We start from the raw sequence: 14,835 nt of genomic DNA, 5'->3' as shown, positions 1-14,835 counted from the left end.
TCACAGCCTGAGCTGATTTGTCCGTCTCCTGTACGTCCCGCTCTGCCAGACTTGACTCTCGTCACGTCTGCTCCTCCGACGGACTCCACGGTCGTCGTCTCGGAGCCAGCTGCTTCTTCCGATCCGCCCACTTCTGCTGCTCTGACAACTCCAGTCGAGCAGAAGTCCTCTTCGGCCGACGACGACTGGACGGACGACGATGTCGACGACACTGCCACGCAGTTCACCACCGAACCTAGCTTGAGGACTCCGCCTTCTCGAACCCAGGACTAGATCGCCTTCCTTTTTGGTGCTTTGTTGCCAAAGGGGGAGATAGATAGGGGGCTTTGGTGGCTTGTGGCATGTTTGGATCTTTATGGATTTTGTGTATGGACATGTTATTTGGTTATTATGTATGCTCTGTATTGACATGTCCCTACATGTGCTTTATTTTCAGTAATGCATGCTTATTTATCGCTTTCAATTTCATATTTTTATATCTCTACTTTGTGTTGTCATCAATCACCAAAAAGGGGGATATTGAAGCGCATCTAGGCCGATAGATGCTAATCGCAACCAAATAGGTAGCAGTAGTAACCCACTTGTGGTCAGCTCCTAAGTACAAAGCTCAAGTTTGTTGTCTCGAGTAAGATATGAGTTTCCACCAAGCAAAAGACAAGAGACAAACTCCCCAGCTATAGTATCTACTCATTTACATCTCCCCACAACCACAAACTACTCCAACTTAATACAATCCAGCAAACAATCGATATCAGGTGTGACAATTGCAACCTTCCCGACCTCTCCTAGGCTGCTGTAGAGCTTCTCCCTGGTGTCAACCGCTACAGCCTCTTGAGCAAATGAGAGATTAGAGCCAGCTGCAACCTGTGCCATTTGAAGATTTTGAGTACATCAGCAAGGGGAAAGGAAAGAACATTCAGCATACAAAAGTTTACATTTTTCACTACTTACATCAAAGTGTACATCGCCAAGCTTCATCTTCACTTTACCACTCTTGTACACCAGTATCTTCCCCATAAGGCCTCCAGGGAGCTCTCTAGTTTACAGCCTTGGATTGGATAGTGCCTCCTCTTCCTGTTGTCCCCCTCCGACATTGCATTAACATCCACATTGGTGTCTGTATCTGCTTCAGCAACCAATTCAGTCTGCCTTCGTAAAGGAAGAGAATGAGGAAGCTAGAAGAAGAGCAGCTGTGGTTCATCCATCCTGTCCTGCCAGGACAGCAATCAATATAAGACAGCAGCTATTAGCTACTTGATATCATGCAACATGTCACAGCTGTTACCATCCAAAGATTATAAGACTAAAATCATTGAGGTTGAATTACATGTGATTTTTTATGGCATGAAGCACCTCATAAAGTATGAGAGCACTTCTGTTAGAGAAGAACTACAGCAAAGTTTTTGTATCGCAGCAGCCCACATCTCGGCAATGAAGAGGATGGATAGTGTCTGAACCATGCAATATGCTACAGTATTCATACCATCAGCCCAAGTTCTTCAGCAGCAGTTAGTCCACCATCATGGGCTTTGCTGGACGACTGTCCAACAAATTCATCTTCATCAAGATCTATTGTATAAATGATGGAATATCAATTAAAAAAGTCGGACAAACAGCAAACCAGTGTGTATCATGCTCATGCCACAAAACCCGGAAGAAACAGGAGAACCTGGATCTCCGGAGTAGGGCCTTCTCAGTGGCAGAGTAACAGGATAATTGGTGCTGGTGTAATCCTGCAGGAGTTACTACTAATATCAGATGAATCCAACAAGAACAACAACACAAGAAAAAGTAAAGCACATTTTTGTCTTTTATGTACCACTCACCCATGGGTCATCATGCTTCTTTGGTAATTTTGCAGCAGGTACATCTGAGTACACATGGAACAACTATAATTATCCTTTCAGTGACATAATCGCACAGTAAGAAATTAAAGCAGACAAAGCAAATGAAGACAACAGAGAGTACTAATAATGAGTTGGGTTGTGACAACACATTAAACTGATCTGTGAAGACACAGATAGAGCTAACTTTTTTTTTTTGAAAACCAGATAGAGCTAACTAAGCATGACAAGAATGGAGTGTCCGGCCTTAAGCTACTACCTGATGAAGAGCTTCTTGGAGTAGGGAAATTTCTCGGAACCGACGGATTTACTTGTCCAAATGCAACCTGGATAGGAGTTTCTGCAGGCAATGGATACATGGAAGAGTATTTCGTCAATGTTTCATGCAAACGAAAAATCAAGATGTTAGGCGCCGTGGGCGGCCCACGGCGTAGGTAATACCGGAGAGTGGTTGCAGGCCTCGGCCAGTAGCCGTGGCGGCGTGCTCTTGCCGTGGCGGCGAGGGAACAAAATGCAAGAGCAAAAGGGACCAAGGGCTAATTGAAACAGAGGCTTCGATTAATTCTTGCTTGATTACAATTGACCAAGGCCTTGGCATTATATAGCCAGCTACTCATCCAATCGTAACTGATTCTGATTCTAACTTGTTCCCTAAACAAAACCTTAATTCTATCTCCTCCGAATCCTATCTCCTGACGAAACCCGAACTGACGGGATCCTAACTACTGAAGCCTCTAACTAACTAGTTGGCCATGGCGTATAGTAGCCACATTGCCTCTTGGTGCGGCGAGTGTATACATTGCCGACCATAACACAAGATCACACAATTATGCTGACAATAGTGATGTATTTGATGAAATACAGAATCATGGTGGTATACAACGACGAACTAGTTGTGCACATTTTCCAAATAGCATCCTATGTTTTGAACACTTTAGAAAGTGATTTTGCAAACTGGAACTCTAATTGACAAGCTATGTCTCATTTCCCACTGGAAAAATACATTGAGACTATAGGATGAAGTCCTAACTTAATTAAGGGAAATGAGCACAGAACTGAAACTATGGTTACCTTGTTTCTCAGCCTTGGCTCTGCTTCTGAGGGCATTAGTGCTCTGTCATGAAACTAGAAATTATACACTGCCAAATCAAGCAAATAGAAAACTAGACACATAAGTACCTTTAGGGTTCTTAGTTTAAGCATCAATTCTTTATCTATTGCCGCAACCTTGCTCTCCTCATGTTGTTCCCTATATAGTCCACCATAACTTTCATTCAGCATGTAATGTATAAGACTGAATAGGAATTCTGACATGAGCAAACATGAGAACAGAAGACACGGATAAATTTACAGTACGTTTTCGGGATAATCTTTGGGGCACTGTTAGAAGATGCTTTGGGTGCAAATTTAAGCCCAGCCTGTATCAACAACAAATAAAAGAGCAAATGCAGAAGAATAGAAAAGGTAAGCACCATACAAACTGAACCCATATATGGCAAAAGTAACACAACTAAGTAAAAGTAAACACTAACTCTGCGGCGAAGGCATGGAGCTTTCTTGTCAGTCTCATTCTCCTTACTCTCGGTCTCCATAAGTGCAGTCGAAGTACCTACAAGAATGACATCAAAGGGTAAAAGTAGCACGGGAATATTGTGACCAAGTATTGTTATGCTGCTGAACAAGTTCAAGCCGGTCTAAAAGAAACATTTTTCTGTTTATAATTGTTAACAGTTTTCCTTCTGAAAAAAAACCGTAACTGGAAAATGCACCAGATTAGAGCCAGTAACCAGCTGCTGGTCATCTCATACAAATGTACGTTACGTGAATACATAATAAACCGAATGAATCACTATAAAAACAGCGAGAACAATACATGTCCACCGTTAGCTAATAGTTGTGGTTCTAACGATTTCCTAAGCCGCGGAAACAGCACGCACTGCAGAGCTACTGTTAATTGAACACCACAGTCACATTGCCGTAATAATCAGACCGGATGCCAAACGGTTCACACAAGCGCACAACTCGGTTCAGCAGGCAAGGGCTGCTCTCCAGCAAATCGGTTCAAGTTCTGAAGAAAGGGGACGGGCTATACTTGGTCGGTTCGTCCCTCGAGTGGGAAGCATCCTTCGACCTTCCCTTCAGAGGAATGATGTCCCATGGGGATGGGGAGGGGTTGTCATAAGTTCACGGGCAGCGAAAGCGCGGGCATGGGAGAGGATACCTTCGAGGCCGGCGGAGTCCTTCGCTTCAGAGGAATGTCTCTAGTAGGTCGGAGAAGGGGGAAGAAGCAGGCGAGAGGAGGCGACGCCGGCAGCCAGTTTCGCCTCCCCCAGCAAGGCAGCAACGGTGAGAGAAAGGGGGAGGAGGAAGAGGAACCACCGGGGATGACGGGGAACGAGCTTATTGCTATTTTAATGGGCGGAGGAGCGGGGCGCACCTGCGTTCGCGGGCGGAGTGGGGGTGGGGGGCAGCGCAGGACGCCGGCGCCCTGGTTGCCCGCCGCCGGCAGCTTCGAGACGAGAGAGAACTGCCTTGGTTCACGCTATGGTTCCCAGCGCACACAGGGTTCACCTAACCAGTGGAACCGCTCCGGTTTGGGCCGGTACCAAACCGGCCCGGCCCAAATTCAAAATTCAAATTTAAATTTGAAAAAATGAAAATTTCCTAAAAAATCCTAAAAATGCTTCAAGGTGCGACGAATCTAATGGTGTCAAATTTTCTCAAAAATTTGTTCGTTTAACATACTTTTAGGGCATTTAAAGTTAAAACAAAAAAGAAAAGGAAAAAAATGAGACGGCCCATTAAAGCCCACTTGGTAAACCGATCAAACCGGCCGGTAAACCGGTCAAACCGGCCGGTAAACCGGTTACACATGCGATTTTAAATTTGGATTTGAATTCAAACCGATCAAACCGGCCGGTAAACCGGTCAAACCGACCGGTAAACCGGTCTAACCGGTCGGTATACCGGTACGAACCGGTTGAACTGAGTTTTTTGAATTCAAATTTGAATTTGACCGGTTTCTACCGGTAACCGGTCAAACCGGTCCGGTAAACCGGAACCGGAGTGCTCCGGTTTGGGGTGTCCGGTTGGGAAAAAAACCCTGGCGCACACAAGTAAGAAAAGAATCTCGCATGCATGGAGTTCTAAATGAAGTGTATTTGCAAAATCATTTTAGGGATGAGTATAATTTTTTGCAACAAATCTAATGACGGTAATTAATTGATGATTGGCTACAGTGATGCTACAGTACCTATCCTCTAATCACGCGGTCAAAAGTCTTATTAGATTCTTTAGGGTTCCTAGCGCAGAGGTTCTGGAGTTGGTTTTGTAAACTGATTTTGTTTAACATTGTAATTAGTGGTCAAAATTTCCTAGTACACTCTAGTGCAGGAAACCAAACTGGGCAAGGTCAGTTCCGTCATTTCGTGCGGCAAAAAAAAGCGTTATTTGGATCGGTACCATTACAACTTTTATAAGTTGGAAATATGCTAATACAATCCATCACATCTATAAAACCTATAAAGAAGCTCCCCACTAAAGATCATTAACTTTGATTTCTCTGCAACCACGTTAAGCCACATCATCCTTTTTGTTTCAATCGTTGATCTTCGGTAGATAAATAAATCCTGGGCATAGGATGTGATTCATCATCCTCCATCCCATTAACAGTCATTAATTGAAACGTTGCGCTATCTCTCAGTAAAGAAATGGTTTATGTGAGAATCATTTGTATGCGTGTCTGTCCGTATTCTTTTGTTTACTTTCTCAGGCAGTTTTTATGTTGTCATTAAGGTGGCTTGCATGCCCGCATGCATATTTTGGGTGGTTTGGTTTTGCATGCATTAGCCCAGGAGAGAATTTGCATGCATGCACATTAACTCCCACATGTAACTGAATCTATCCAGAATCTAATAAAATCACATATGCATATTAATATTTCACTTCTTGGTATATGTGTTTAGCCTCATGGCACCTAATAAAATAGTCTGCAGGGAGTAATCCGTAGCTCTTCGGATTCCATTCAATGAACTGCTCGGCTTTCTCAGGCCCGCCTATAAACTCCTCACCGGTGGCCCGAAGGCGATAACACTGACATCGCTTCAACCGGAAGTGCTGGTGTTGCAGCGAGCTCATTGAAGACCTCCGCAATGGGCAGCTGGAGAGCTTCATGGCGGTGACGGCGACCCCATGCCGGTTCACGAGACGCGACGAGGCTCTCCAATACACCGATAAGCGCGGCCACGAGGAGGCTGCGTGTGCGCCCTTCGACTGCACGCACGGGGATCTTATTTTATATATCTTTGAAAATATCTTATTCATATTTTCTCCATTAATCATTTATAAATTAATTTGTTATCTTCATATATCCATTGGAATATCTTATTCATACTTTTCTCATTGATCTCCAAACATGTTACCTAAAAATAATAACCTCAAACCATCATCTAAACTATAGCTTCAGATTCCCGCAGCAACGCGCGGGGAAATCAAGTAGTTGAAAATATGTCATCACTCATCAGGATACTTCTTCCCCCTTTTGGGGCCCACCCGCAGGGTATTACTTTCTTGTATTTTCCGTATAGACGTTTTTACTCCTATCCCATCCTCCCCTACCTTGTACTCGCGCGGGGGATTTTTGGCTGCCGCCCGCCCGGCGTGCTGCCACCGGCTGCCGGCCCCCTGCCTGCCGACGCGCCCTGCCGGCCGAGCCCCCGCGAGGACCCCGCGCCGCCGGGCAGCCTGGAAGCCGCGCCGCCGGGCCGCTGGAGGTAGCGTCGCAGGGGCTCTGGGAGGCCGCGCCACGACACCATGCACGAGAGGGAGCCTGAGGTAGAAGTGGCAGTAATACGTCTTGCATTAGCAAACTGGTCCTGTTTAGTTCTTAAAAAAAATTCTAAAATACTAGTCACATTGAATCTTCGGACATATGCATGGAGCATTAAATGCAGTTGAAAAAATTAATTAATCACACAATCTAACTGATAAGTACGATATAAATATTTTAAGCCTAATTAGTCTGATTGGATATTATTTGTCAAATAAAAACAAAATGTGTTACAATACCCAAACCCACAACTTTTCACCAACTAAACCGGACCTGAGTAGTTGGATGACGTCATGCCTTGCAGCTGCATTCGGCAGGTCGAATCATCGATGAACAGCGGCAGCACCATGCAATACAAGTAGGGTTGAAAACGGTCGGAATCGGTCGGGATAACTCTATTATTGTTTTCACTTTTACATTTTAATACGAATACGAAATTGAAAACGGGAAGCTCGAACACGAAAACGAACACTCGGGATATCGAAAACGAACCAATTCGAACGGAATGTGTCGAAAACGATCGAAATACGAAAAGTCAAAACGGAACTATCGACCCGTACAATGAAGAAATATTACCCAACCATCCAACCAACCCGACACAACAACACATACAAATCATAAATCATAATAATTAATAACACAGAGATATAATAATAGTATAACACAAGTCTTAATAGTTAAGCATAATATAAGTGTTGAACTGTGACACGCCTTGGCTCACATGATTCACAGAGTCCACAGGTGACAGGTCACGGCCGCATTCACACAGAGTCACAAATAAGTTTCAGATACACAAATAAGACCCCCAAGTGCAGAGCACAGCACAATATAAAAAACGTACAGCCTATAGCTCTTAGTCTTCTTCCTGCCCCTCACTGCTAAGCGAGATAGTGGGTCCATTCTCCAGTTCGTGGGGGTGCTCGGCCTGCAGTGGTGCCCCTGGCTCCGTCCCCTGCGGCGGCGTGACGTGGTTGGGGGCCTTGGACAGTTGGACTGGGCGGCGAGCGCGGGTTTTTTGTAGTAGGCTAGCGGAGGCGGAAGGAACACAGTCATGGAATCGGATGGGGTGCTCTAATTTTTTTGGGCTGGTTTCCATCAACTGCAAAAAAACGGGATGTCCCGAATTGGTAAAAGCGGGATATCCCGAACAAATACGGGAAATCCGAAAACGATCGGGAAAACAGTCAAACCGTTTCCGTCCAGATTCCGAATTTGATATCCCGTATTACCGTACCGAATCCGAATTTGTCCGAAAATGCGAAAACGAGCGGGTAAAATGGAGAAATCGGTGCGGAACGGAACGGGATTTATCCCAACCGTTTTCAACCCTAAATGCAAGTGTACTGCTGGGCGCAAGCACAAACGACGGACGCCATTACTGCCTAGGCCGGGCACACGCGGGCTCGGCACTGCGCCGCGCGTCTGAGAGCATCGCTGGCCAGCGCAGGGCACCGGCAATGCTCGCAGACCTGCGGAGCCCCTACGGTCCGATCTCCAGGCGGCGCGGCTTCCAGGCTGCTCGGCGATGCGGGGTCCTCGGCTCCTCGCGGGGGCTCGGCCGACAAGGGGGATGCGGCGGCAGGCGGGGACAGTGGCCAAAATACCCCTGTGCGAGTACAGGGTAGGGGATGGATGAAAGAGGGGTAAAACGTCTATACCGGAAAATACAAGGAAAGAATACTCTGCGGGGGCCAAGGAAGAATAAGAGGTATCTTGATGACATATCTCCGATATGGTGAATTATAATAGTATATCTCCAACTTATAAAAATTGTAATGGTCTAATAGAACCAATCCAAATAACCTCTAGAACGAAAATAAAAAAGCAATGATTTAATTACGCCGTGGACGGGGAAATGGGCTGCAAGCCCATCTGCTCTCAGCCATGGTCCATTTCCATGGTGACTCTGCCCGACCCATTCGCACCGCGCAGCCGCCGCCACCCACGCCGCGAAGCCACGGCCACGGAGCCACCGTCTCTCACCAGCCGCAACTTCCACTCCGCCACGGTTCTAGGTACCCTTCGCCGGCAGATTGGTACGCTCCTTCCTCCTGCTCACCCTTCCTTCTTTTCCACCATCCCTGCATTGGTCTCTCTGATCTGAATTGCATTCATCGATTTGAATTTATCCCCATTTCTCAGATTGACCTGCGCACCGATGGGTAGTCCCAAGAAGAGTGCCTGCGCCGCCGCGGACCTCACCGACGACCTCATCGTCGAGATCCTGTCGAGGCTTCCTGTGACAGAACCGTCAAATTAAAACTCTAATTAAACGTAATGGCCGTTATTTGAACACATCGGGCGCATTAGCTTAATGACTTAATTTGGCGATCCTTTCTCAACCCACGGCCCACTCGAAACAACACCGATAGTCTCACGCGAAGGTGGGCGCAGATGGTACAAGCACGACACAAATTTAAAAATACGTCAAGTATACATAAGACTCCACCTTAAGTTTTTACAAACCAAGTTCGAATAAATACATAATTTACAAACTTTGCGTTGCTGAGATCTGGGTCCCACTAGAGGAAAGGGCCTACAACTACCAAAAGTGTGCCCTAGAGAGATCCCTAACTAAACGTCTGGCTCCACAACCTCCCATCCCTCTGCATCCCGGCGGATGAACTTGATGCAGCAGGGACAGAAGTCTACGTCTGCGTGCCCTGAAATAATTGTGGCAACAAACCCTGAGTATACTAATACTCAGTAAGGCTTACCCGACCAGTGGGTATAACTTAGCCCACATATCTAGACATGCAAGGCTTTTGGCTGGTTGTTATTTTACAGAAAACAACAACTAAAGTTATCCCTTACTTTCATTATTTTAGCTCTAGGTTCCATATAAATTTACTCTCATCTAATATTTGCATAGACTCACTATAGCAATCATGGTGAGGCAAGCAAAAGTAATCCAATGTGCTCAATATTTTATATACTATACATAATTCTCATTCTAACATTTTGCTACGATGCAGCAAAGAGATCAAGGCCCTCATGACCGCGAGACACGGCGAATCGATCCGATTTAACCATGCAAGGTGGACCTAACCGACACGGCACGCATAAGCCCCGTCGGACCACACGCACCAACCCTTCCACTCCCCGCCTCGAACTACAGGACCGCCCCACCATCATATGATCAGCCGAGCTCAACATGAGACCACCAAAAATAATACATGCAACCCCATTTCTCTGCGACTACTCGACTACCCCAGGAGGTGGATGGAGTCTTGTACTTTCGAAGCAAGGCAGTATTAGGCTTACCGGTTTCGACTACCTCCTACTCTCGACATGCGGTTAGTACAATTCAATCCCCGATCAGCACTGCCACAACGACCGGTCTTTAAACGACACAGACGGGACTAAGGCACCCAGAAACCCTGTCCTGCTGCCATCCCTAAACATTCTCATCATTCCCCGTCCGGTCTCAATTCCCATATCAAAAACAATAACTCATGTACTGGAATGTGTGTGTATCTTATATCTCGCGAGTAACCGGAAATTACTCGACTTCTAACACCTTATGTCTCGCGAGTGACAAGAGAGCACTCGTCTTCTATCGGGAATCCATTAAGCATAGCACTGCTATCGTCCTATACATACTAGTATAACTCAGGGGAACCTAAGGATCATGCAACTAGAGTTCCAACTAATTCCTGAACCTACTGCACAAGTATTAGAAACATAAGTAGGTGTCATAAATTTAAAAGTAATGGGACATGCACCGGGGCTTGCCTTGCGTCTGCTACTAAGTGCTTGGGTCAGGCGGGCCTTGGGCCGGGTTCTCACGCCTCTCCTCCTGGGCTTGCTCCGGCTGCTCCTGTGGAGTCGCGATTGCCTCAAACACGACGCCCTCAGCTGCGGACGCTACACGAATGCATATAAAATGATTGAGTGCAACTCCAACTATGTACTCACTACACCCAAAACGTAAAGCCCAGTGGACTGTCCGCAACCAAATGGTGGACCGTCCGCAGTTCAACTACGCCGTCCCACCAGAACCCCCAACGTCTCTGGACAAAACTCAACTCTATACGGCGGACTGTCCGCACTCAAACAGCGGACCGTCCGCAAGTTAACTCACTAAAGTCCTTGGCGGACCGTCCGCCATGCACCCTGCCAACCCACCAGAGACGAAAACGTCTCTGGACAAATTTCGAGCTCTACGGCGGATTGTCCGCTCTCTAATAGCGGACCGTCCGCAGTTCTATTTTACGGAATCACCAGAGACAACATCGTCTCTGGACAAATCCTATCTTGGCCTGCGGACTGTCCGGCCCCCCTAGGCGGACCGTCCGCGACCCCTATCTTTGACACCGCGCACCAGGCGGCAGCGAGCGCGGCGACGGCGGCGGCGGTCGCTCACCGATGCCGGCGGCACTCAACGGAAGGTGAACAGAGGCTAGGGAGCACAAGCAACTCACCACAAACCCGTTCCCTCAGTCAGTTGGAGCGGAGGACGACTGGAGAGGCGGATCGACAGCGGAGCAAGCTTCAAGGGGGCTCCAATGGTGACCCGCGGTGGTTGAGACGATTCCGGCCAGGGAGGAGTGGGGCTAGGGGTCGGAGAAGGTGGAGGAGGGGCTAGGGAAGGTACTCACGCAAGGAATCGAGGTAGGATGGCCAGAGGAGGTAGATCGAGAGGAGGGGGCGACGTCGAGGCGAGCGGTCGAGCTCTGCTCGTTTCGGGACGGAGTGAGTAGAGAGAGGAGGAAGATATGATGGCGGGTCCACAAGGAGGTAAATATCTGGGCGTCACCTCAGGCGGACCGTCCGCCGCCCCCTTGCGGACCGTCCGCTGTTCCTGGGTGTTACACTTCCGGACAAATCGATCTGCCGCTTCAAGTGCGTTTCCTGGCACTGGTACGGCCTTATCACCAACCCCGAGAACCGCAAGAAGATCCCCCATACTCTCTCCGGCTTCTTCTACCCCAGCAATAACAGGTGGACCCCAGAGGACCCCGCCAGAATAATCCCCGATTTCGTTGGCATCGTGGGGGACGAAGAGCCATTTTCAGACCCCTCGTTGACCTTCTTGGCCTCCTACAGGCCGATTGTTCCAAAGATCTGCTGCAATGGCCTTCTTTTCTGCTTGTGCTGGAAGGTCTCCCCAAGAGATGAAAGCGATTTTGTTGTGTGCAATCCTGCGACAGAGAAATGGGTTGTCGTGCCGGACTCGGTTGATGAAAGCATTGCTTTGAAGTACCATTTTGTTTTTGACCCAGCCATCTCCCCCCACTTCCAAGTGTTTGAAATTACAGACGCGGATGAGAATTATGGATACATCGGTGATGTGAATATCTACTCATCGGAGACAGGTGCATGGAGTTGCAGAGGGAATGGTTGGGGCGATGAGCTTCAGTTTGTCAGTAGAGGAGGTGTTTTTTTTGTAACAGCCCTATGTTGATTAACTAGTTAAACATGTCATCATGTGCATCTTAAAGCATTAAGCATAATTAGCTCGCAATTAAGGAGAGAATTAAACCTTAGGCTAATCCACTATTTTGGTAGTGGCGGACAGTCCGCCACTATACGGCGGACGGTCCGCGACCTTGCCACGTGGCCAACCACGGTTCACCTCAGGCACATCGAATTCACTGCCACGTCACCCTACCCGCGGACAGTCCGCGCCTCACTCGCAGACAATCCGCTAGCGCATCTCCGATGTGTGTCACGCGCGCAGAGTCTGGGCGCCACGTCTCACCCCGACCCCACCCGTCAGCCCGACCCTCCATCACCTGGGAGCCTTCTCCCAGCTCTCTCTCTCTCTCCCTCATTCACTCCCCTCACCTTCTCTCTCAAGCTCCAAGCCATGGAGGAGCTCCCCCATCTTCCCCACCATTGAAGCCCCTCCACCTCGCTAGAGCACCACCAGAGGACGCCAGAGAACGACGTCTACGAACTGCACCACCCCGATCTCCTCTTCTTCCTTGGGGAGGAGCTTCCCCAACAAGCTTCTTCCTGTACTTCATTCTCTTCCTCAAGCCTAAGCAAGGAGGACGACCCTGAGCTACTCCAAGCCTTCCCCGACGACTTGAAGCCCTTACCGGTGACCCACTCGACACCGGTGAGTGTTTTCCCTCCCCGATCCATCCGCACTGCCCTAGGATTTGAAGCCAAGAACTCACCTAGATCCCAATCACCATTGTTGACCTAGATCTTGGAAACCCTAATGCATGTGAGATTTAGTTACTAAAGTGAACTCCCTAGGCTCCCAGGAACCTCTAGGATCAAACCCCACCCCAAACCGTGGCCGGAATCGCCGACGACGAACTCGCCGGTGAGCCTCGGCCGTGTCGCGGACAGTCTGCCCGACATGGCTGGACGGTCCACCAGCTCCTGACAAAAATCAACAGAGACTCTGCACGATTCTTAGCCTTTCACAAATTGAGAGCCGGACGGTCCGCTCATTCCACGCGGACGGTCTGCGATTTAGTCAGAGAGCATGTTTTCACCCAACATGGTCCGCACCTGACCAGCGGACGGTCCGCCAAATTGTCCGCCGTTTAGAGCCGGATGGTCCGCTTCTCCCAAGCCGGACGGTCCGCATTTAGTTGTTCCTTACCCTTACACTTAGCTATGATTATTCCACATATGTACTATATGTCTAGCCTCTTTTATCATAGTTTTGCAATATTAAATCATACCTTCTCATACAATTTGCATACCATGTCAATCATTCATGGCATATTATTTATTATGCATCATTGCACTCGTGTAGAGACCGTGACGCCGGAGCAAGAGGAGCTTGAACCGGAGATCGTTGGAGACTCTACTCCCGTCGAGACTCAAGGCAGGCCCCTAAGCATTTCTTACACCCTATTTTGGATCAATGAAGTATATGTGTCTTGTTTGCGCATGAGTTATTATATCTATATCATTGATTGCATAGAACCTATTTGATGCATTATCAACCTTGATTAGGATAACATCTTTAGATGAGTATGCTTGAATAGGTGTCACGAACTATATACTTAGCCATGCTTAGCTACGGTACAAAACGAGAGATGGCCAGGTCACCACCACTCGTGAGCTATAGGGTGTTTGATTAATTTACATGATTAGTCAAGAATGGATAAAAGTTGAGCAAATATGAAAGATGATTCGGACTTGGTCAAGTATGATAGGGCCATGTTGGGATGGAGCTCACATGATTAGTCTTGCTTGAGTTGATTAAGGACTGATGCGTAATCGCTTTGATACTTGAGCACCTTTCCGTACAAATCACATACTATATAATGGTACGGTAAGCCAACTAACATAAGTCACACCTTGCCTTGATCGGATTCGGTGCGAGTTGTGATGGAGTGTGATCGGCGTTTTCCGGTGCACTTGTCCTTCTCGACCGTTCGCTCATAGTCGGTTGTGTTTGTGCGAAAGGTTGAGGCATGAATCAACACTTATCCTTGGCCGTGGATATGGTCGTTGGTCTTGTTCTCGTATGGGAAAAGTTGTACACCCCTGCAGGGTTTTCAATCTATTGCAATAGCCACGCTCTCGGACATTGAGCACGCTCTTGTACTTTGACTTTAACGTAGAGTTACCGAGGAAGTTCATGGAAGATTGACCTTATGATTTATGAATACTTATGTAATTGTTTGATGCATGCTCTAGAGATCATAGATGCTCTGTCTTTTGGTTATTACAACTTGATCAAAGTTAGATGCTTTTATGCAAAAGTTAAATACCGTACCCTATCCTTGCTACTAACCAAATGCATTCTCCTTGAGGTCGGGATATTATATACCCATATTGGATAAGCCCTGCGAGTACCCTTTGTACTCACGGTGTTGCCGTTAAGTTGATGCAGGTGATGCGCCGTCGGAGGCCGTGTTCGGTTACTTCTACCCCGCGGACGGAGGTGCGGGTGAGGAGTAGATGGTTGGTGGCTATGTGAAGGGCACTATCGGTATATAGTGTTACCTTCTTATTTTGCGATATGTATGGAGTGCTAGTAGTAGAACTTTCCGCTGTAAAAACTCTGAAGACTTATTGTATTAAACTTTGAACCGCTTTGTAATATAACCTCGTGTGTTGGACGTACCTATGTAATGGTGTTACTATTGTGCTCGTGGAGTGTGTTTAAATCCTGGGCGGTGCTCATGACACATTCCAAGGACTACCGGGGTTGGTTCCCTCTAATCAAGTTGATCAATGGACGAT

General features: G+C 47.5%; 1 protein-coding gene and 1 pseudogene across 1 annotated transcript; one reads left to right on the top strand and one right to left on the bottom strand.

The window, feature by feature from the left end:
• Positions 1–714: 714 nt before the first annotated feature.
• Positions 715–4,371, bottom strand: LOC120648079 (annotated as a pseudogene).
• A 6,669-nt stretch (positions 4,372–11,040) lies between these two features.
• On the top strand, positions 11,041–14,717 carry LOC120648078 (F-box protein At5g07610-like). The gene is made up of 4 exons (XM_039924843.1): positions 11,041–11,063; positions 11,437–12,050; positions 13,394–13,465; positions 14,483–14,717. Exons 1-4 carry the CDS (start codon positions 11,041–11,043, stop codon positions 14,548–14,550), a joined length of 777 nt encoding a protein of 258 aa, XP_039780777.1. The 3' UTR covers positions 14,551–14,717.
• Positions 14,718–14,835: the final 118 nt, after the last annotated feature.

The sequence above is a fragment of the Panicum virgatum genome, chromosome 9K, assembly GCF_016808335.1.
Source record: "Panicum virgatum strain AP13 chromosome 9K, P.virgatum_v5, whole genome shotgun sequence".
Classification (NCBI taxonomy): Eukaryota; Viridiplantae; Streptophyta; class Magnoliopsida; order Poales; family Poaceae; genus Panicum; species Panicum virgatum.
The sequence above is the reverse complement of the archived record's forward strand: the minus strand, read 5'-3'. Positions and strand labels throughout refer to the sequence as shown.

Coding starts and splice junctions, on each gene's coding strand:
- LOC120648078 (XM_039924843.1), top strand. CDS start 11,041: ATGCCGGCGGCACTCAACGGAAG. Junction 11,064..11,436: donor CCGGCGGCACTCAACGGAAG/GTGAACAGAGGC, acceptor GCGTCACCTCAG/GCGGACCGTCCGCCGCCCCC. Junction 13,466..14,482: donor TACTCCCGTCGAGACTCAAG/GCAGGCCCCTAA, acceptor AAGTTGATGCAG/GTGATGCGCCGTCGGAGGCC.